General features: G+C 50.9%; 1 protein-coding gene across 2 annotated transcripts in view; it reads right to left on the reverse strand.

The window, feature by feature from the left end:
* Positions 1-20,768, reverse strand: part of LOC144147216 (focadhesin) — a 263,925-nt gene that overhangs the window by 156,227 nt on the left and 86,930 nt on the right. The window contains exons 6-8 of one of the 2 annotated variants that reach the window (XM_077679299.1): positions 14,904-15,057; positions 12,899-13,087; positions 7,306-7,411 (exon numbers count right to left, since the gene is read on the reverse strand). In XM_077679299.1, coding sequence (XP_077535425.1) covers positions 7,306-7,411; positions 12,899-13,087; positions 14,904-15,057 — 449 coding nt within the window. Of the gene's footprint in view, positions 1-7,305; positions 7,412-12,898; positions 13,115-14,903; positions 15,058-20,768 lie in introns of both variants that reach the window. The other variant, XM_077679298.1, reaches the window with a different exon arrangement.

The raw sequence follows: 20,768 nt of genomic DNA on the forward strand, positions 1-20,768 counted from the left end.
CGGTTGGGTAAAATCAAGAAAGACTAATCACTTGCAGTTGCGAAACGACACCAGCGAGGATTGCTGTACTGGATAAGTAGTGTGTCTTCACTTTTACCCAACCGGCGAACCCGCTTCCGCTCACTGGCTAGCCAGCGTCACTATCAATAATTAGCAGTGACTCTGGATGGTGAGTGAGCGGAAGCGGTTGGTCCGTTTGGGTGATCAGTCTGTCTTGATTTTACCCAATCGGCCAAACCACTTCCGCTCACTGGCTAGCCAGTGCCACTATCAATAATTAACAGCAACTCTCAGTCAAAGTCCTCGGTTGCGACGTGTGGCTGGCGAAGATCACAAATCCGAGGCCACCGTGAAGGAGTGAACGCGACACGGCGACAACCGAACTCGGTGTGCCGGAGTGCCAGCGCGCACTGCACGGAACCAACGGAACTTAGTCAGACGCACCCCTCTGTCCGCCGGCAAGGAGAAAGTGAAAAAAGTAAACACAATCAAAACAAAGTTCTGCTGCAGTTGGAGGAGCCACGGAAATCTAGTCTGGCAACATGGGTCACCGGGTAGGGGGGTAATTTGGCAACGCCTCCGAGGACCTTGCCAAGAAAAGAAATGATAAAGTGGACGATGCCGCATGCCGACGTCACAAAGGAAGTGTGTTCATTTTGTTATTAAAGATGCCGCGGCGGGTCGGCCCGCACTCCAACGCACGCTTTCTCGTCGGCAGGTTACCATATAGATGAGCGATTTGGGTATTATAAATGCTCGCACTGAGCACAATGCGCGTTGGTGACGTGACATACGAGTAGATTAAACCGAAAACGTGGTTATCCCACCTAGCCAAGCGCATGCACGTCACAGAACAGTGGGGTGCATTCTGTTACCAGCCCCTTCATTGGAACTCATTTCATGCAATGTAAATCTGATTTGATTGCTACAAATGAAGCAGTAGCACAACAAAATAAACGTTTACAACTGTGGTGCACGATCGGCACCTCAGCCTTGGTCGCGAAAGAGTGACGGCGTGCTGCCAACAGCATAAAAATTGAAGCAACGTTCTGGCTTTGCTTTTGTACAGTTTTCCTGCCAAGTGCCATCTGTATACAGAGGATTTCATAATTTTCCCATCAATTGATTTCAGCAAACTTGGTATGCACGTGTTGAGCGAGAAGCGAGCTACATTCTAAATTGTTTATTTTTTTCATACGCTCAATATATATAAAACTGTCACTTGTAGTAAATCTTCAACTGCAATTTTCTCAGCTTCCCTTTTTTTGCATATGTGCCTAGCCTTACAGAGGTTTTCAGCCTGTTCTTTTCAAAGGATTTCTATAAACGTAACACCGTTGAATTCAGGATGAAACGAACTGCATGCTGATGCGGCATAGACACATGACAAATTTGGTTCATTAAGAAAGACTGTCTTGTCCCAACAACAGTGACGCCAGTTTTAACGCAAACTTCAAACATATATTCCAGATATTAGGGAAAACAAATGAATCTGCAGTGACTCTCTGGCGAATTTCTTGCCTGTACTTGTGATGACACAGGACTTGTTTGTGTTATGGGCAGCGGCTGACACAAACCAGTACAAAGAAACGCGATGGGGTGATCGTAAAGGGGCCTTTAGTTCCCTTTGACTGTATCGCCTGAAGGCTGTGGGGATCCGCTTGATCCCCTTTCCTCCTCCCACGAGCGCGATGTTGGAACGAGCGCGCTTTCCCGCGCACGTGACGTCACCTCGCGGGCCGACGCGCCGGCGGGCACCGACTGTCCCGCCGCCGCTGTCGCTCCTCCTCGCTCAGGAACCTGCCTCCTCTCCTCCGCGCCTTATAACCGCGACGCGCACGTTTGCGGGCCTCTCTCACTCTCAGGCTGGCTCTGCCCTCTCCCGCTTGGGGATCGCTCTCTGGCCCTTGGCTCGAGCGCACGAAAAGGGATGGAGGCTAAAGTGTAGGGAATGCGAGGGATCGCGGCTCGTATCGCACCCTCGCCGCCACCCGTCCGGAGCGGGGCCCCTGACCCCAATCGGACGCGCGAGGTAGGCCTATTATGCTCACATTGGCGCCCAACACGGTATCGACACTGCTACGGCATCAGCCCCTTTGTTGGCCTTAGTCCATGTGCGATTTCCTGTGAGGTGAGCGGTTCGGCTTCCGAGCACGACGCTTCAGCGTAACGTGCTCCCGCCGCTCACCGCTGTCCGCGAACCGAGGCAGTTATCGCCCAACCCGCGCCAGCATTTGGCTTTTGGGAGCACGGCGCTGTTCGTCGTAACGTGCTCCCGTGGCTGCCTGCAAACTGAGGCAATTATCGCCCGACCCGCGCCAGCATCTCCTGTGTTCTGTACGACTCAACGTAGTGGTGATCCTGAGCCTGCGAACTTGACGTACGATTTGAACCTGGAGCAGAGCCATACGCTCGCTACGTCGGAAACGAGAACACCTTTTGCTCGGATGACGTTAGCCTGCGGCCAATGTATTTCCACGTGCAGACGCCAAACGGCCTTTGTGGCCAAGTTTGCGTCTCGCCTAGGAGCCCTTGCGTCTCGTCGGGGAGCCCCCTGCTCCGACGACGATAACGCACATTCGTCCTACCACGTGCATCATCGCACGCGTGGACGCCAAGGCCCTGTCGCAAAAGAGCACCTTTTGCTCCCACAACACAGCCGGGACAGCATAGCACATCCCTGCGCAGGCATTGTACGACCCTTTGTTGTCGATCTTGCCCGGCACGCGTGAGATGCAGTACTCAGAGTCCGCAGCTAGGCCCACTGGGGAGCACTCTGTTTCCCAGGCATAGCTTGCCTTACGATCTCGTGTTTCCAAAGCACGGCGGCCCGCTCGCCGCGTAGTGCTACGGACTACTTAGAGATCGGGCCACACGTTCTGAACGAGTTCGACCGTTCCGTCGACCAAAGTTCGTTCGTAGTGGAGACGGACCACGTGGCATTCAGCTGGTTTAAGCGGATACGTGAACCACGCGTGCTGACCATATAAGCTGCGCCCGTGAAAACGTCACCGTGCGCAATGGGAGCGGTAGCACCACGTGGTGGCGGACACACGTCGTGAGCCCCCGTGGCCGCTTGAATGTTCCTAACACGCCTAGCACCCGACTGGCCCCGTAGCCACGTGCTGAACGTCGGCCAGTTGGTGCGAGCCCCGAAGGGAATGCATTAAGCGTGCAAACGTTGCAATTCCCGGGCTATATCGCATACCGAGCAGACCCATTGTCAGCCGGTATTGCATCCAGCAGAGACGAGCATGTGCCCGGTGATCAGAACGATCCGTGTTGTAAATATGATATTAACTGGCCTTGTGTGAGTCGTACTCTGTGTGAGCGGGCGACGCAGTCGCCGGAGGCTGCTAACCGCTTGTATTGTGGTCAGCCTCGAGCGCTTTGCAGCTCGTACTGGTGCAGGCGTGTTTTTTTTTTATCTCTCGGATTCGTATCTGATACACGCTCAATGTCTCATGCCGGAAGTTATCCCACCGTAGGAAATTCCCACTGAGAGTTTCACGGTGGTGAGCACCCGCCGTTTGAGGAAGATATACGATACTTCCGTGACTCGCGGGCGGCTGGGCGAGTGGCCGCAAGACTTTACGAAGTTGTGCCGCTCCACTACCTGGCCAGGCATGTAGTGAGCTGATCTCCACTATCCTGGCTCTTGCCGTTGCGCTAAAGGAAGGGAAACGCGAACGTGGTGGCGGATATTAGCCCCCGTCGCTAACCCGGAGTTCCTGACGCGCGCCGCACTTGACGGAACATACGACCACGTGCTCGAATGTGTTCGTCGGTGCGATCGTCGAAGGGAACACAGCCACGAGTATGGCAATCCCCAGACGAGAGGCGCACCCGGGGACCACATGTTGTCCGCCGGCATCGCCTTTGGCAGAACAAACCTCCTCCGAACGCAGCAGAAAGGTCCGCTTTGTAAATATGTAAATAGTACGTCGTTTGGCTCTGTGTGAGTCGCGCTCCGAGATGGAGCGGGCGACGCTGTCGCCGGAGGCTGATCACCGCTGGTACTGCGGTAGGTCTCGTGCGCTATGCAGCCAGGCTGCAGCAAGCGCGTTTTTTTATTTTTTGCCTCGGACCCGTGCTTGCAAGGAGCGGATGGGAGTTCTGCTGATAAAATCTCACCCGATAATGCCCCACGAGGCTCAGCGAGGGTGGTGATTTGCCGCAGTCTAGGGAAGCCGCGTTGAGCTTCCCCGACTCGCGACAGACCGGATAAGCGAGCGACCGTAAGACTTTTACGAAGTTGTGTCACTCTGCTAAATAGACGGGCCGCGCACACAGCGAGGAAGCTTTTCTCCTCTCGCTCGTGCCGCGCATGCCACAGTGCGAAGTCCGGATCCCGCAAGCTATCCCACTTCACGCAGCCAATCGAGAGGCGCAACCACGGCAAAATGCGGCGTACACTTGGGGACTCCATCCCGGTGGCCGTAGTCGTCGGTTCCTTTCGAGCTGCCGCTGTTTGCGTCGCTGATGGGTGACATTTTCGCCCTGCGGAAGCACTAGGCATGCGGGATGAGGACAAAGGACCACGATATTCACCCGTCTGGTTTTCTCAGTGGGCCTGATCACACGTCCTCACGTCCGAGCGGAGCGTTGGCGCGGGGCGACGTTTCCGCCCCATGACCAACCCTACCGAGCGCCAGCGAGCGCCAACGCCGCAGCCACGGAGAGGTTGCTTCGCGACGCCCGGCTGGGCAGCGAGTTTGCCCCCTCTTCTCAGTGGCGGGCGGAAGCGCGTCACGTCAGGCGATGGGCCCACCAATTGGCCCAATAAGCCCACGTGACACGCCAGGTAGGCCCTCTCTCATGGCGGATGTTGGAGAGACACCGCGGGGGAAGGGCACGCCACTCAATCGGCGGCCTAGGGAACGACGCGGGCCTCACGCCCTTCGTTCCAGTATTCTTCCCTCCATGCCTTCGTCGCCGATAGCGACGGTTTGGAAGGGAGGGGAGGATGGCCGCCGACGAAAGCGAAATGGGGAATGCCGTGCAACCGCTGTTACGCACTACGCAGCCGTTAGCTTTCCCCAGTTTCTCGCGGCACCAGCGTTACGGCCACTTTTTCGCCCCAAGCCTTTGCACGCCCCTATCGCTGTTCCCGGCAGGTAGTTTTGGGTTTCGCCTTTCGTCTCCCTTTTGCAGCACTGTACCTTGGCTCGGTCCCCAGCCCGGTTTTCTTCAGTCTTCAGTTGCCGCACCACACACGGCCCTTGCCACACGCCATCCTGCATCGACCGGCGGCTTCAACGTCGCAACTCGCCAGGGCCGTGGCACACCTCTGCAACTCGGGCGCTCCAGCGCTTTCCCGGGGCACTCCCTCACGATGCCTCGTGCGGCGTCGCTCACCGCGGCTCCCCTCCTTGGCGCCTTCGACGAGCGCGCCCTGGGTGCTTCTTTGGGACCTTCAGCTGGTACGGCACCCTGCAGCTGCGGCTACCTTCCACCTCCGGTGGCCCTCTCCTGCTGCAGCTGGTCGAGCTATGCCTGGCAGCTTCAACCCTCGAGCCTGTTGCTCGAGTGCCCGGCGTGAACCTGCCCCGCGGTCTGGCAGTCTTGGGCCTGGCTCCCTGGTGTCCTGGCGAGTCATCTAGACGGCCCCTGCTCGTGCCGACCACTCTGGCGTCGTGTCGAACTTTGGAACGGCGTGTCTTCGAAGTGTGGGCGTGTGTGTCGGCGTGGACTCCAACGTGCGGACATTCGCGGACTTCTTGGGCTGGGGACCCGTTGTAAGCTCGTAGGGTATGTGCTGTGCCTGCTGTTGTCAAGCCGGTCCTTCAGACCGGGCTCGGTCTTGAGGAGGGGGGGATGTGGGGATCTGCTTGATCCCCTTTCCTCCTCCCGCGAGCGCGATGTTCGAACGAGCGCTCTTTCCCGCGCACGTGACGTCACCTCGCGGGCCAACGCGCCGGCGGGCACCGACTGTCCCGCCGCCGCTGTCGCTCCTCCTCGCCCGGGAACCTGCCTCATCTCCTCCGCGCCTTATAACCGCAACGCGCACGTTTCGCGGCTCTCTCTGGCTCGCTCTCTCTCTTGCTCTCGGGGATGCTCGGAAAGGAGATGGAGGCCAGGGGATAGGGAATGCGAGGGATCGCGGCTCGTATCGCACCCTTGCCGCCACCCGTCTGGAGCGGGGCCCCTGACCCCAATCGGACCCGCGAGGTAGGCTAGTCCCGCCTCGTCGGCAGCCCCGTGTTGCCTCAGCCGTCGCGGCCCGCTCAAGCCCGACCTTGAGGCGCGCGTCGGTACAGTGTAGTTCTTAACCCTGTCTTGGCATCATTACGCGCTGTACCACTCGGCCAATAAACCCCCTGGTTCGTCCCGGCCCTTTGAAGCCTGTTGTCGTCTGTGTCGGTGAGTCGAACTCGTCGCGGCGTCCCCCTTGTGGACGCCGCGTACCTCTCTGGGGCATTTTGGATGGGTTATTTCCGGGCGTGGGGAAACACCCTGAATGAACCCCACTAGGCCCACAAGGGACCATTGAGCCCAATTTGGCGCTCAACGTCTCTAACGAGGCTAGCCGGGGTGGTTTGCTATCTCGTAGCTAGGCCCATTATGCCCACAAGGCTAATGTGTAGTTTACACATTTTGAACACCCTTGCTAGTATTCCCGCTGTCACGTCACTGCTGACGTTATGCAGTGCAAAATTTGATATTTTTCAATATTTTGTATCTTGCTCGGCAAAAAAATAAAAAAATAAACGGCTTTTGGGGCTGCACCAGAGTTGGGTGAATTACCGAAGGCTAGTTCTTTCAAATTAAATACTTATGTTTTGTCTTCATGGCTCCTTGAACCCACAAACAGCAGAGTCAGTAGCTTAACAAGACACAGCTGGGGGTCTCCAGCACCACACCAGCGTCTTCCACTAAAAGGTGATACCTTTTGCTACCACTTATGTTGTTCTCACAACTTGATGGCTTTAGGAGTGTTTCTTTGGTTTGACTTTTTTAGATGTGCAAGTTCAATGTTTGTCACGAGACGAAGCGAGCATGCTACAAGAAGCCAGACCAACGAAGATGTGCTCCGTAGGGTCACTCACCCCTGCTGCTGCTCTTGAGCGCTTAGCACTCAAGAGTAGTGCATGGTCGCATGCAAGATGTTGACCAATCAGGGGTGGACATCAGCCCGACAGTGGAGGCAAACCCGTGAAAAAAGAAGACAGGGTAGTGGAGTGCCACTGCTGTGCATGGCAGTTTGGTGCTCAGACCTGAGCAGCGTCCCAGTGCTCCTCCCAGATGAATAGGTGCAGGCAGTGTAAGAGCGAAAGGGAGCCTAGCAAGAGCAAAACGACTCACAGAGCTCCAGCGCATCAGCCAGGCATGGTCCAGGAGATCGGGCTAGTAGCATGGCCGCAAGCACCACGCAGGCATCCCACAGGGGCCGCTCACCAGCCGACAATGCCTGCAGCACATGAGGAGCAGACCACTGTTTTGTGTCCTGAAAAGTTTGAATTCTGAGGATTTAATGCGCCAAAGCCACACCTTGGCTATGAGGCGTGCTGTGGTGGAGTGCTCCGGATTAAATTCGACCACCCGGGGATTTTAAATGTGCGCTGAAATCTGAACTCACGGGTGTTTTCAATTTTCACCTCCATCAGAAAAGGAATCACAACAGCCAGGATCGATCCTGTGTCCTTGGGCTCAGTTCGGTTGAGTTTTCCATCCTGAATATGACCCCTGTCCTGAAAATGATCTCGATTGCTCCTAGCCTTTTCTTGCCCACTGTTTTTGGATCCCTAAAGTAGCAAGCGCAGAGTGTTTTCCACGCCCAACAATTTGCTGCTCTCACACAATACGAAATGTGCATTTCCCTGCCAAACTGCAAAGCACTCTCAACCTACAGCAGTGGCATCTAAGAAGGGTCCACTAAGGATTCAAGAAGTGTTCATCTTACAGCAGGGTGTGATCAATCTCAGTGAGGCTCTGCAGGGCAACAGTGCATGCAGCCAGCTTGGCCCAATAGCATGCAGGCCATCTTTTGGCGTCTCCCCAGAATGCGCATATCAGGGAGCTACTGAATACTGTGAAAAAGAAAAAAATTCCCCGCATTTCCCCGAGGGGAAGAATGTGAAAGTGCGAATGCACGAGTTGAATTTGCGCGGTTCGGTAATGTTCGCGAAAGAGAGATCACACACACACACACAACTACAAAGAAAGAAAGATGCATTTATTCACAGACACCTATTTGTGTTGTCGTTGTACTTGATTGCTAGAGCGGATCTCTTCGTGTCAGTACTCCTTTAAGCGGGTGCATTAGCCCTTCTCACGCCCGATTCCTGGCCAATCCCCCACGTGGGTATGTGCCATGTCAGCGGCCAGGCAGCGCGCGCCCATCTCCCCCCGTTGCCAAGGAAGACGAGGAGATTCCTGGCCAATCCCCCACGTGGGTATGTGCCATGTCAGCGGCCAGGCAGCGCGCGCCCATCTCCACGTGCGCGGACATCGCCGGTGGACGCAGGTTCAGGGTCGCTTAAGAAATGCATTGCACTTAAAAAAATACCAAGCATGTGCAAAATGGATGTGCGGTCTATGCCTGTTACAACAGACCCTCTTCATCAGGAAAAAAATGTCTGCTGGATTCTAAGTACCGTACTTACCCGGTTCTAACGCGCACTTTTTTTCTGGAAAAATAGGTTGAAAAATCGCTTGCGCGTTAGAATCGGATACGAAACCGAAACTGCCGAAGCAGCAGGAATTTCATCCCACCCATCGCCATCGCCATCTCAAAATGGCGCCAAAGCTTTTAGTAACGATTTTTCGGACGCAGGAAGCATAGGCACCTGGGCTTTTCTATCGGCGTTCACACAAACCGTCAAATCGTTCCACTTGCGCGTTTGATAACAGCGATGGCAGCAGCGGCTCTCACGCGTTCAAAACGAGCGGTCGGCTGAAGCGTGCACCTCTGGAGAAGCTCTCGGGATGGTCGTGCGAGGCGTGGGCCACGATCCCATCGACCATGGTTGAACGTTAGTTCAGAAGTGTGGCATCGTGAACGCGCTTGACGGCACCGAGGACGAGATGTTGTGGTCAGCGGAGAGTGACGAGGAGTGAGATGAGTGAGATTACTTCGGGAAATAAATCGCCCGTTTCTCTCGCATTCGTTTTTCTTGCTCACAAAGTTCTGTGCGCGTTACAATTGGAGGTGCAAGTTTTTTGTTTCTTTTTTGCCAGGAAAATGGGTGCGCATTAGAATTGGGTAGTTACGGTATGCAGTATCCAATCAGGGTGGTGAGGGGTACAGTGTAGACCATTTATAACGTAACCGGTTACGGCGCGGGACCGGATATAACGCAGGTTTTTGTGACCACCGGTTTTCCTCCCATAGAACTCGATGCATATGTATACCACTTAAAACGCATTTGCCCGAAGCGCAATACCATTTATAGTGCGGTTTTTTGGCGGCTCTGCTAATTGACCGGTGCAGCTGGAGTATCGTTTTACGGTCACGATAAAGGATGAAAAAGCCAGAATCAGCCATCTGAAGCAGCACACAGTCCCTGCTGACGCTTTGTTGCCAAGGCGGCATCCCAGTGTCAGTGGCGCCGGGCAGTTAGCTGTAATGGTGCTGCGCAGCCGGCATGGGGACCCACGTGGTTCCCACAACCGCCGTTGTGGTCTTCATCACTCGCTTCTGTCGAATCCCCGTCATCACTAACTGATTAAGGGACGCAGTTTTCTTCGTCACTGAAGTCATCATCGCTTTCGCTAAGTGCACCACTGTAGAACGCACCCGATGAGGAAGCGGCCATGCTTCTCAGCAAACAGCGTGCATGTGAAAACGCTCTGGGATTCAGAAGGCCTGTGCTGAACACCGTGCTCCACCCTCGCGCAAAAAAAAAAAAAAAAAAAAAAGAAAACTTCAACAAACAAAGTTCAATTATCCCTCAAGAGATGGCGCTTGAACACCCCAGTCGAGCTGTTGACCGCTACGGCTGTGTCGTGCTTTCAGGCAGGGCCCAGCAACGAGCCGCAAAGGGAGAAGAAGAGGGATACAAAAGTGATGGGTTTTCTTATATTAGAATGCACCAAGTACTCATAAAAACTTGAAAGGTGGCCATCTTGTGTATTTTAGCCATTAGTGTCCGCTGGTGTAGCTGAAAAAGGCACATGAGATAGGCCGTCATTTTGACGACGCCTAGTAGCTTGGCTTGGCTTGGCAGTAGTGCAACAATTGTGCAAGTTTGCTACAGACACAACATCACTGACTAGGTGCTGCCATTATGGTGCCATGTCCATACAAACAATTGTGCTGGGAGGGAAGAACTCACTCAAGCTTTAGATAGATTGGGACATCAATGAGGGTGTGTGGGTATTTTGGTTTCGAAGCGAATACGAAGCAAAAATAGATTTTGTTCAAATAGTTCGGCACCAAACCGGATATTTTTTAATCAAAGTGTATATTTAACGGTTTCTGATTAAAAAAAACTAAAATTTACTATTTCTCAAGCATGCCTGAGTACTAACTGTAGCTTGCAGAAAAATAAAAAGTTCGTATTAAAAGGATATGCACAATTTTTCTTTCCTGCCACTTCTAGCTTTATTTGGGACATTACATTTCTTCTCATGTGGTGATTTTAAAGGCCAACTGCACTCAAATTTCACCTCGGCCAAATTTGTTTTTAATGCGTAGTAAGTACCCCCAAATAAGCTGAGACACAAGTGGTAGCCCCGTGAAACGCCTCGTTAATCAGTCAGAAGTGTTTAAAAAGGCTCCGCCGCAGACCACTCTGCACCTGCTGGCGGATCGCGTAGACAGCCATGACGCGCCTGTGACGTTCCAGCCGACGGTGGCTTTTTCCTCTGGCCAGCCACGCAGCGGGAGAACCGGTCGAGCTCTGCTGCCCCGTGCGCGCGTAGAGCTTGCGCGCAGACATTCTCCCGAACTGGTGACCGTCCGGCCGCTCGCTGGACGGCTGCAACGTCACTGCAATGGCCGCGCTCTCCTCGGTTTCGGTTTCGGTTTCAAAATCGCCGATTTTTGCTGGCCGCTTGCGGCGTCCACGTGCGTATTTCAGCTGTTGTATTTTGCATGTTGCTTTCTTTTTAAGCACACTATACGGAAATAGGGTTTTCAAGAAGTCGAAATTTTGACTGCAGTTGGCCTTTAACTAGAATTGAAGGCACAGAGCCCTGTATTTTCCTCATTTCCGCTCCATTAGGAACTAACCCCCGTATTCTGAGTCCCTCCTCCACTCGAGCCTCTGTGCGAGAAGACCCTTGACAGCGAGTTTCGGTTTCATGAACTAACCTCCACTCGAGTGTCTACTCCAGCGGAGGAGCCGCTCGGCGATTTGGAGGAGCCACTCCAAGGTGTCGTCTGAGTTACCTTGAACAGGCCCTCCAGTACTATTTTCAAGATGGCCGCCTACGCTCCTCTTGGTTCGAGCCGGCTGTGCTTGCTCGCCTCTTTCGCGGAGATCGCGGAGCATGTATCCCGCATTGACGAGGCGTTTAATGAAGGTTTAGGGTATTTCCGCACAGTGAATTTGCCATGTCAGCGCATAAGGTACGGGCTGAATAAGCTTGAGCACTTCAGCAAGGGCGAATTCGTGTCATGGTGCCGCTTTACCAAATCGAACACTGCTGGAGCTGCCAAGGTGGCTACCCTTCAAGCCAAACGCCAGCAACCACGGCCACCCACTGCTCCCTGTGTTGCGGCTGCTGGTTACGTTGCGATGTTATGGTGCCGGGACATTTCAAGTCGTGATGGGTGCCTTCGTCAACGTTTCAGCGCTGACAAGCCGCGTCGTCACGCGTTGGTGGGAACTCGTAATTCGAAGCGTCGTAATGTTTCCTGCGACAGCGGGTGAGCTCCGAGATATCTGTGCGGACATGTCTTTATCCTCACAATGACAAGGTTGTCGCTGTCATGTACCGCAAATCATCACACTGTAATGAAGGTGGGACAATAACCTATGACACTGCTACCATAATCTGTGTACAGTACGTATGAAGCAGACGATCGCCGTAGCGAAGCGAGCGAGCGTCTCGTCTGCTCCAAGGCGCAGTTTTCTTTTTTTATTCTTTTCTCTTCGCATCGCCCATGCTGCGAGGCTCCGCCCCCTCCAAGTGCCCGTCGCTTCGAGCTCGTCTGCTACCTCGCGTTTGCGTGCCGTCGAACGCAAACCTTTCTACCGGATTTACCGTGGTGTCATCCAAATTACAAATGCAATACTTTGTAATCTGAACATTATCTGGGCTTTCAGCTGAGGATAGTGGCGTGAACAGCAAAGAACAAAGAATTAAGCGCTCACTGTGTTGGCGATTCCGGCCGAAAATATGGGCTCGTCACACATGAAAACAAAACCGCGTACACCTCCAGCCTTCCGCTGACATCGTTATCTTGGCTGTCATCCGGAGTGGGGGCGCTGAAACTCATAGTGATTGATAAGATCACAAAGAACGGGAGACGCGACAAGATACGGGGAGCAGCATAGACAAAAATAAAACAGTTTTATCGTCTGCTACCTAAGTATTTGTGCAGTGTGGCCAGACCAAAAAACAGCCTCCTCTAGTGTCCACCTAGCTCATGTCATTTTTGCGCTCCGCTCAATCACAGAAAGTAATATTTCTTAAAATATCTATATGGTTATTTAACAGGAAATAAAAACATTATAAAGCTATATTTTTGAGGCGAACTTTCATGTCTTGAATAGAAATTTGCAATAACCTCGCCTCCAGATGCCTTTCGCTTCCCCTCAGAAACTGCGATCTCGAGGGTCGCTCGAAATGGAGGATTTCCTCGAAGGATCGGCCTCACCACGTTTATGAAATACGTTGAGACGTCGAGTGGGGGAAACACATGGAGTGGACAAGGGATTCAGAATACGGGGGTAAGAGTGCTAAAGCACCAGGATGAGTTGAGCACCCCCTGCGGGGTTCCACCCACCTTTGTGTCCCCTGCCTCCCCTGCCCTGAGGATGCAGTGGGCGGAGCAGAGGGCACGCAGTGTCGCCCGCCGGCAGCCCATCCCCATGTCCATGGCCAGCAGGCAGGCAGCCAGGGTGTGCAGGAGAACGTCGGGCCCACCTTTCAGGGGCAGCAGCTGCTCCAGCACGGCCAGCTGGCCACCCACCACCTTGGACACCAGGGTGCCACCCGACAGCTGGGAAACAGCAGGGCACAGTGGGACAGAGGAAGAGGCCCCACATTTCTCTCAGTACCAATGAACTCCGTACTAAATGCGATAATGGCAATGTAATAGTACAAAGAAGTTGCTCCCACCTAGAAAATTTGTAATTAAAGCAAGGGTTTCTTAAGGTTGAGTGATAAACCATGGGTAGCCGGACAAGCACCTCGTTAAATAAAATTAAAGCTTGAAACTATGGGGAAACTGAAACTGAAGCTACACCTGGGATATGAGGTATGCCACAGTGGAGGGCTCCAAATGGCTTTCCACCACCCGGCGATCCTTAACACGCACCAAATTATCAACCCACAAGGACTTAATTTCTCACCTCCATCTGAAAAATGCCAACCACCTTGTTAATGGGGCAGTTTTACGTGAGGGCTTCTCTTTTATGCCCCAAAGCAAATGTTCCACAGGTGCCTCTTTTTCCAGGATTTGCTGAATAATGTGTATGCTCTACTCTTGTGCAGGCACAACTGAGTGCAACAGAGCACACATCAGGAGTAAAAGCAGAGCCAGCAGATTTCCAGCTGTTAAAAACTACTCTACTGCTGCCATATGGGAACCTTTTGTGTAAACTGAAGTAAATTATGATCTAATTTTTGGGCACACCTGAGGTGCTGCTGCCCATGTATGCAAGGTTAGCCCATGCTCCCTCAGACAGTCATTGATGCAATGTCTTGTCTGTCCAATGTAGGGCACCTGACACACAGCCTGCACAAAGGGTTTTGTGTGCTGTTTTTTATTTCTGCAGTCCTTTGGTTTATAGCAAACAAAGCTTGTCGCAATAGACACACAACTGTTTGTGGCCTGTGCAACAGGGATTCTATACAAAGTTTGTGTAATCTGTGGCAAATCCTGCACCAGACACAAAGGACATTGTGCTAATGAACATTTGGGGGACCAAGCGCTCAGCATCAAGATGATTGGCACACTAATACACACACTGCGGTGCCTGCACTTGTGAATCGCAATTCTTCGGAGCAAAGATACAATGGCGAGGTGCCAGACAGCATGGGAGCTGTTAGAAGCACGTTCATTAAAAAAGAAAGGGTACCAAGTGCACGACAAATGCTTGTAATATACTGCACAACCAAGACAGCACCTGGTTCAGTTCTCTGCTTTAAGTGTTTCTCACACACAACAGTCATTTTTAGAATTTTTCGCACACATAATTGGAAGAGGGGAGGAGGCAGTAGACTTTACGAGATGGCTGGCATTGGTAGCTCTTATCACTTTTGCCCCTGCACGTATTTGCAGGATATAGTGCATTTTCAGTTAAACAAAGAGCTCAATGGCAGTGCATGTCCTGTGTATCTCCACACTCTTTGTCACCATTTCATGCTGTCATCTCTTCTGTAGAACTACAGTGCATTTTGTGCTCAGTTTGTGTTTTAGTTTTTTTTAAACCCTGCAATGGCTCTCTCTCCAAGGCTGTGCTACAATGAAAATTAAAGAGAAACATACAGGCCGAAGACTTAGCTTACGACAGCCGCTAGAACAGTTCTGAGCCACTTTGACAAACTGGCAATACTGATGATGCCACACTGCAACAAAAAACAAAATGAATACGGCTTCCCATTTTGGAATCTGAAGCCGACGAAAAAAAAGCAGATGGAGGGGGTTAATAAGAGGAAGTAAAAGGAGTGTGTTGCTCACTAGGAATAACCTGCAAATCTGCACTAAAGTTACGATGTTCCAGAGGACTTCCAACATTGCAGTGTAACTTTGGAAGGGGAGTGCTTCCTTCCCCCTCAACACTCACGGGCATCCAGGGCAGCAGGGTCCGGAGCCAGTGGGGCCAGCGCTGGGCCAACGCTAGCCACAGCCACAGCCGCAGGGGGCCGTGCTCAACCGGCTGAGTGGGTCCCACCAGGCAGTGCAGCACCAGCGGTCGGATCAGCTCCAAAGCGGTCGGCCTGCCAACACCACACGTGTTCCAGTCAGAGCACAGCTTTCTGCTGCCACATGTTCTGCGTGCCCAATTCCAGTGAAAATATGCCTCATTCACAATGCTACTGCGCACGCGCGTGGCCCTGGCAGAAGAGGCCGGAAACAGTCTGGCAGGGTCGGCCTGTCTGCTCTATGGTTTCCCCTATGCTGTCCTGCTGCTGAGCCCGTGTAGTGAAAGCTAGCGAGCAGGTTCAGCTCCCATGGAGAAAACGGAATGCAGTAAGTTTTACAAACACAACTGTCAGGCAGACCATAACATGATGGATGAAATTGTTTCTGTCGACACACGCCAAATCCGAAATGGGAGTGAAACAAATCAGGAGCTGTCTGCTACAGCACCATCCATAAACACCCCGTTCTACGTCCCATCGCAGTCACACCAGGTAGTCACACTACCGGCAATGACAACCGGATGGTATGCCAAATCCTGAGACCAACTTTTCATTTTAGGCCAACGATGATACGAATTCACAACAGGCGACAGAAAGTCGTCGTAGAATGACAGGCTCGCCAACCAAGGCGACCAGTCAACCCCGACAATATTTGGGCCACGGTGAATGTGCCTTTATGTTGATAGTTTGTAGAGCATAATAAACTTCATGACGTCAACGAAGAGAAAGTACCTTCACATTACCGTATTTGCACATAAATAACGCGACGACGAATATAACGCGAGGGGGGCACTTTTGGCCCTTCCGAAATAAAAAAAAACATATAGTACGATTATAACAAAAGGTAATGCGAAGATTTCACGAGGCTCACTGGCCTCACGTGCAAGTTCTCTTGCTTTAAGTTGCACAAGCTCAGCGTTTAGAGGAAAAAACTGGCCGCGACGTTTGCGGACAAATTCTGCCAAGTCATTCTCGAGTTTAGTGTAGCGGCCATTTTTGGGTCCATGGAATGCTTTACAAGTCGATGCGGCTCGAAAGATGAGATCACACCATTTCCTCCAACCTCGAATGGTTGCCTCAATTAGTCTGAGATGCCACACCGCACTTGAATTTCTCTGCTCTTCGCACAGCACGAACGCCCGTTTCTTAAATGCGGCGGTATGCTGATTTTGCCTGTTTGTTGCAGCAGCTCAGAAGGCTGAAGCAAGTGCGAACAAAGCAAAGCACAGTAAAGAGCCAGTGCTGCACCGCACGCAGGTTAGCTCTCGCTTCCGAACCAGACCACCTGGTCATGTGACCACTACCAACGTAGCCAATGGCATTCTCTGGAGAAGCCAGCGCCAAAGTTGACGCCGATGGCAGCGAGTTCTCGGCAACAAAAATCCACAGGTAGAGCAGCGGGTTCGCGGCTCATGTTCCAGGCATGATAGCATCAGGCACTTGCCAAGGACGAAGGTATTTGAAGAAAGAAAGGTGAGAAAAAAAACTCGCGTTTTGTTCAAGCCCGAATATAATGCGAGGGGAATTTTGGAGGCACAAATCGCAGGAAAAAATTTCACGTTATACTTGTGCAAATACGGTATGTGCGTGATCCGTATTTCAGTTCGCAACGCTTTGCTGACTTCACTTAAATGAAGCTGCATATGCGAGCACGGCTGGTATTCTTGTAGAAAATGTAGGGCATGTTTTAAGTTCAGAAGAAGAGTTACTGAAGTTCATCTAGGAAATAAGGAATCACAATCAACCAAAGTTTTTATCGTAAAGTGTAAAACAAAGGCACGAAAAGCACTTTCTTTACACGGGTGGACTCGTGATCTGCTTGCGAGCTGAAATTTGCGATTGCATTTCCTGGCTTAATAAGCAATGCGGTCTCTGGGTATCGTATTTGTGGAGGGTCAAGAGGTGCTCAGTGGACAAACACTATTCCAATAATGATCAGTTTGTGTGCCAGCAGTACAATAAATAAACTTTTTCAGAGGGCTGCACAAGGTAATGAGCTAAGCCTGAGCTTCGCGTACGCGGCATCAAGTTGAGGTCACTTGCGGCGCTGTGGCTGAGTGGTTTACAGCATCAGGAACAGCGTTCTGCTCAGATTTTGTGGTTTGAATACCTCAAGGTGTATTTTTATTTTTTATTTTTGCCTCGGCATGTATGTGGATTCTGATTTTTTTTTCATTGTATTCTGCATACAATCCTTCACTATTGGGAAATGTTCTGATCCAAATGGCACTGAGCTAGCGATCTGAGTAGAAAAGTAGTTCCTGTGTACCGCTTTTTTTTTTTTTTTTTGCCTGTCATCTTGCCACTGTTTAAAAGGCATGATACCAACTTTTTAAACTCACAGTTCTAAAGAAGAAAGTGTAATCATGCGACTAGGGTGAACAAGTGCAGTTACGAATAAAAATGCACCACAAAAAGCAATTTTCTGAGATACATTGGGATTTCGGATGCCTTGGACTTCGCTTGCTTCGGTTTAAACAGACATGAAAGTTATGTGCACATGCATTTATGCTTCTTACGATAAGAAAGAGATAGAAAAAAGAACGGCAGAATTGAACAAATATGCGGCCACGTACAATTTTTTGTATCGCTCAAAGCCAAATACCAGGCTCAAGCTATGATTATGTAAAGGCCACATTAGGTGCCTGCATTTATGCTGCCGTCCGATTGATGACCTTTATTGTCCCCCTAACCCCCCTTGTACGAGCTATAAAATAAAAGTCAGGCACCCCTCCGTCTAACGACGACAATGGTTAAACGCGGCGAAGCTTTCTCGTGACGGATCATCGCCATCTTTACATGGCGGGGTGCAGAGTTTTTCGGTATAATTTTGCCCGTCCATGCACCCCTCTCCAAATCCACACCCTTCCGACCATGTTTTTGAAATGGAGCAATTGGATAGACGCCAGCTTCATAACGCGAGGGACCCAGGTTCGATTCCCGCCACGGAAAGTGTTTTTTTCTTTCACTTTAACTGTTTTCACGTTGCAGACGCCATCAGTGCGAACACTAAAGCTTCGCTTTAAAAAACAGAATTGGCATAAGAACGTCGCTTCCACAACCTCAGATAGCCACACTCCGGTAGTGACACTTGGGGACCACTTAAAAAAAAAAAAACGAGCTTGTTTAAATGTTTCCCAGGTTGAAAACGTATGTCTTCAAGCATAGTTGTTCTTTTTGTAGCTGCAGGCTGGCTATAATATTCACACAAAAAAAATAAACACCAACAACTAAGCATCGATTCCCCTTCTGCTGTGCGGTGGTGGCCCACTTGCACACGCACCATATCGCCTTTCGCTGTTGCCCCCAGAGGCCGCCACAGCGCAATGAAAAAGGCAGATACTGCCTGCCCATGCACAAATTACCAAGTCACAAATTACCAACACAGTCAACTTTGCCGTGCTCCTTGTTACCTCTGTGGTAGCATACTGGTTGAGGGAAAAGAGCATCAAAGCCTGCTAAAGCTTTTTGATGTGAAAGCTTTAGTTACCGTATTTACTCGCGTAATTAACCCTCCCCCCACCTTTCTTCTTGAGAATTTACTTTTTTATCACTTTGAATAGAAAATGCAGCAAGAATATGCTTTTATCTCAGCATGGTTGCTAATGCCGTAAACGATCGCAGCAACTTGATATCCCGCTACAGTACGCGCAGAAATGCTAAAAACGCATTCCAGCAAAAAGAAATCTTAACAGTAGCCGGAGACATGAGCGCAAATGCCGTGGCTGACAGTTCAAAAATTGCGCGCTTGCATAGCGCCACCTGCTGAACACAAAACGGACCTTCTTACGCCATGAAAACATTGCGGCGTGCGAACAAAGCACATAACGTACTCCGCACTCCTTCCCTGCTTTTTGCTCTACCGGCTGGTTCTGGTGGCGTGCAAACAAAGCACTAAACGTACTCCGCACTCCTCTGCTTTTGCTGTTGTGATGTCGCCATTACGCTGTGGCTTTGTTGTTTAGCTGTGTTCCGACCTTTTTTTTTGTGCTCCTGGAGCGTCCCGTACGATGAGCCAGTATGTGAGCTACAGAGCCGGTTTTAAACTGAAGGTAGCGGAGCATGCATTGATGCACACAGAAACTGGGTGGCTGGGCGGCACTTCAATGTTGACCCAGTGCGTGCGAGACGTTTTTAGGCGATGAACAGGGATCCCCGTGTGCTTTGTGGCCTCGAAGTAGAGAAGTTTCCCGGTGTGGGAAAAAAAAGTTTTAGAGCGCCTTGACGGCGCAGAAGATGTTGCGCTGCAGGCCGACAACGTATGTGAAACCGCAAGCGACTTGAGTGAGGACAGTTCCATGGCGAGTAGGGGGCCACTAGCATGTTAGAAATAGGTAAAAAAAAAAATTTATTACCTAAATGTTTTTACAAAAATGGTAAGGCTCTGATAGCGCCTTCTCTTAGCAGCTTTACTGTATGAAATTTCAACTTTTAAAAATTTGTTGAAATTTTTTCGTGCATAATTAAACCTCTCCCCAAATTCATGCCAAATTTTCTGGAAAAAAGTGGGTTCATTACGCGAGTAAATACGGTAGCTACGCTGGTAAAAACTCCGGCGTCTCACAAAATATGGCCTATGGACGGTATACAAAACAGCCTAAACACGGCACACAAAAATGGCCATCGGCTCAAAGGCTCAGTGTTGGCTTTCACTTGAAAGGCCCCTAAAGCAATGTTTTGGCCAGTGCCTTTCCCATCCAGGCTCACGCAAGTCACCGGCAATCACCCCTTTATGCATGAAGGAGTGGGGGGGGGGGGGGGGGGGGGGGGGGCCGCAATGCATGCGCAAAGGGACTCAGCGACATTCAAGGGCCTGTGCACGGCTCCTTGCTAACCAATTACACATTTAGTATTAGGTGGGCAGCAAAGCATGTCCCTGCCGAATGTCATCTTTGCTTGAAGATGCGAATGCAGGTCTGTGCAGAGTGATAGCAACCGAAAGATCTACAAAACGTAAAGAATGATGATTATACGAAATGCGTGTGTTCTGCGATTGGACACTCATGCTTGTGCAAACACTGCACCACAAGGGGTACGTAGGTGTTTTCGTAATTTCTCAACATGCAGGTTTCTTAGTTCTTTTTATCTGCTCCAGCTACCACATTCCATGTTTCATTCTTGGGGGATTCCTTACACATCACGAAGACCAGTATCGAAGAGAAAAGCTGAGAGCACAATATCAGCCCCTTATATTTTTCCAAGGAAAGTAGCCATGCATGGCTGGCAGCAACAGATGGGGTTTTAAAGAGGAGTTATGCCTTTTTGTGCGAGGAACAGTAGCGTTACAACCTGCATGACGAGTGGCCTGAATCTGGTTAGATGGAGACACACGTGCACACATCTTATCATTGACAGGCAGCCCAGTATTGCTTACAGCCTCTAAACATTCTCCAATGCATGTAATGAACACTTCAACACGTAAATTTACCACGAAATGCCTACACAATAAGTAACGTAAATAAATAAATAAATAAAAGTTACGTAGCAAACTTCCTGGAAAGAAAATTTCCCAAAATGCAACCGCTAAAAAGCAAAGATGTGTGAGGACTAAAGCGAAGACGCCTCCACATTTTTTAATGCCCATTCTAGCTTCTCTCCATTACTTTCCAGTTCAAAAATGCCGCACAATGATGTAGGTTGGTGTCTTTTCCCTGCGCTGTTGTCTGCTAGGCTTTCTTTTATTTTCTGAACACTAAAAACAGTCGGGCTGTTTTCTTGCATACGGGCATGGGATGGTCACCTGATTTTGGCTGCTAGCTTAAGGACTCCTTTGCGAGGAGATCTCA

This window comes from Haemaphysalis longicornis, unplaced genomic scaffold (genome assembly GCF_048455015.1).
Source record: "Haemaphysalis longicornis isolate Haplotype H1 unplaced genomic scaffold, Haemaphysalis longicornis Haplotype H1 scaffold_7, whole genome shotgun sequence".
Lineage (NCBI taxonomy): Eukaryota > Metazoa > Arthropoda > Arachnida > Ixodida > Ixodidae > Haemaphysalis > Haemaphysalis longicornis.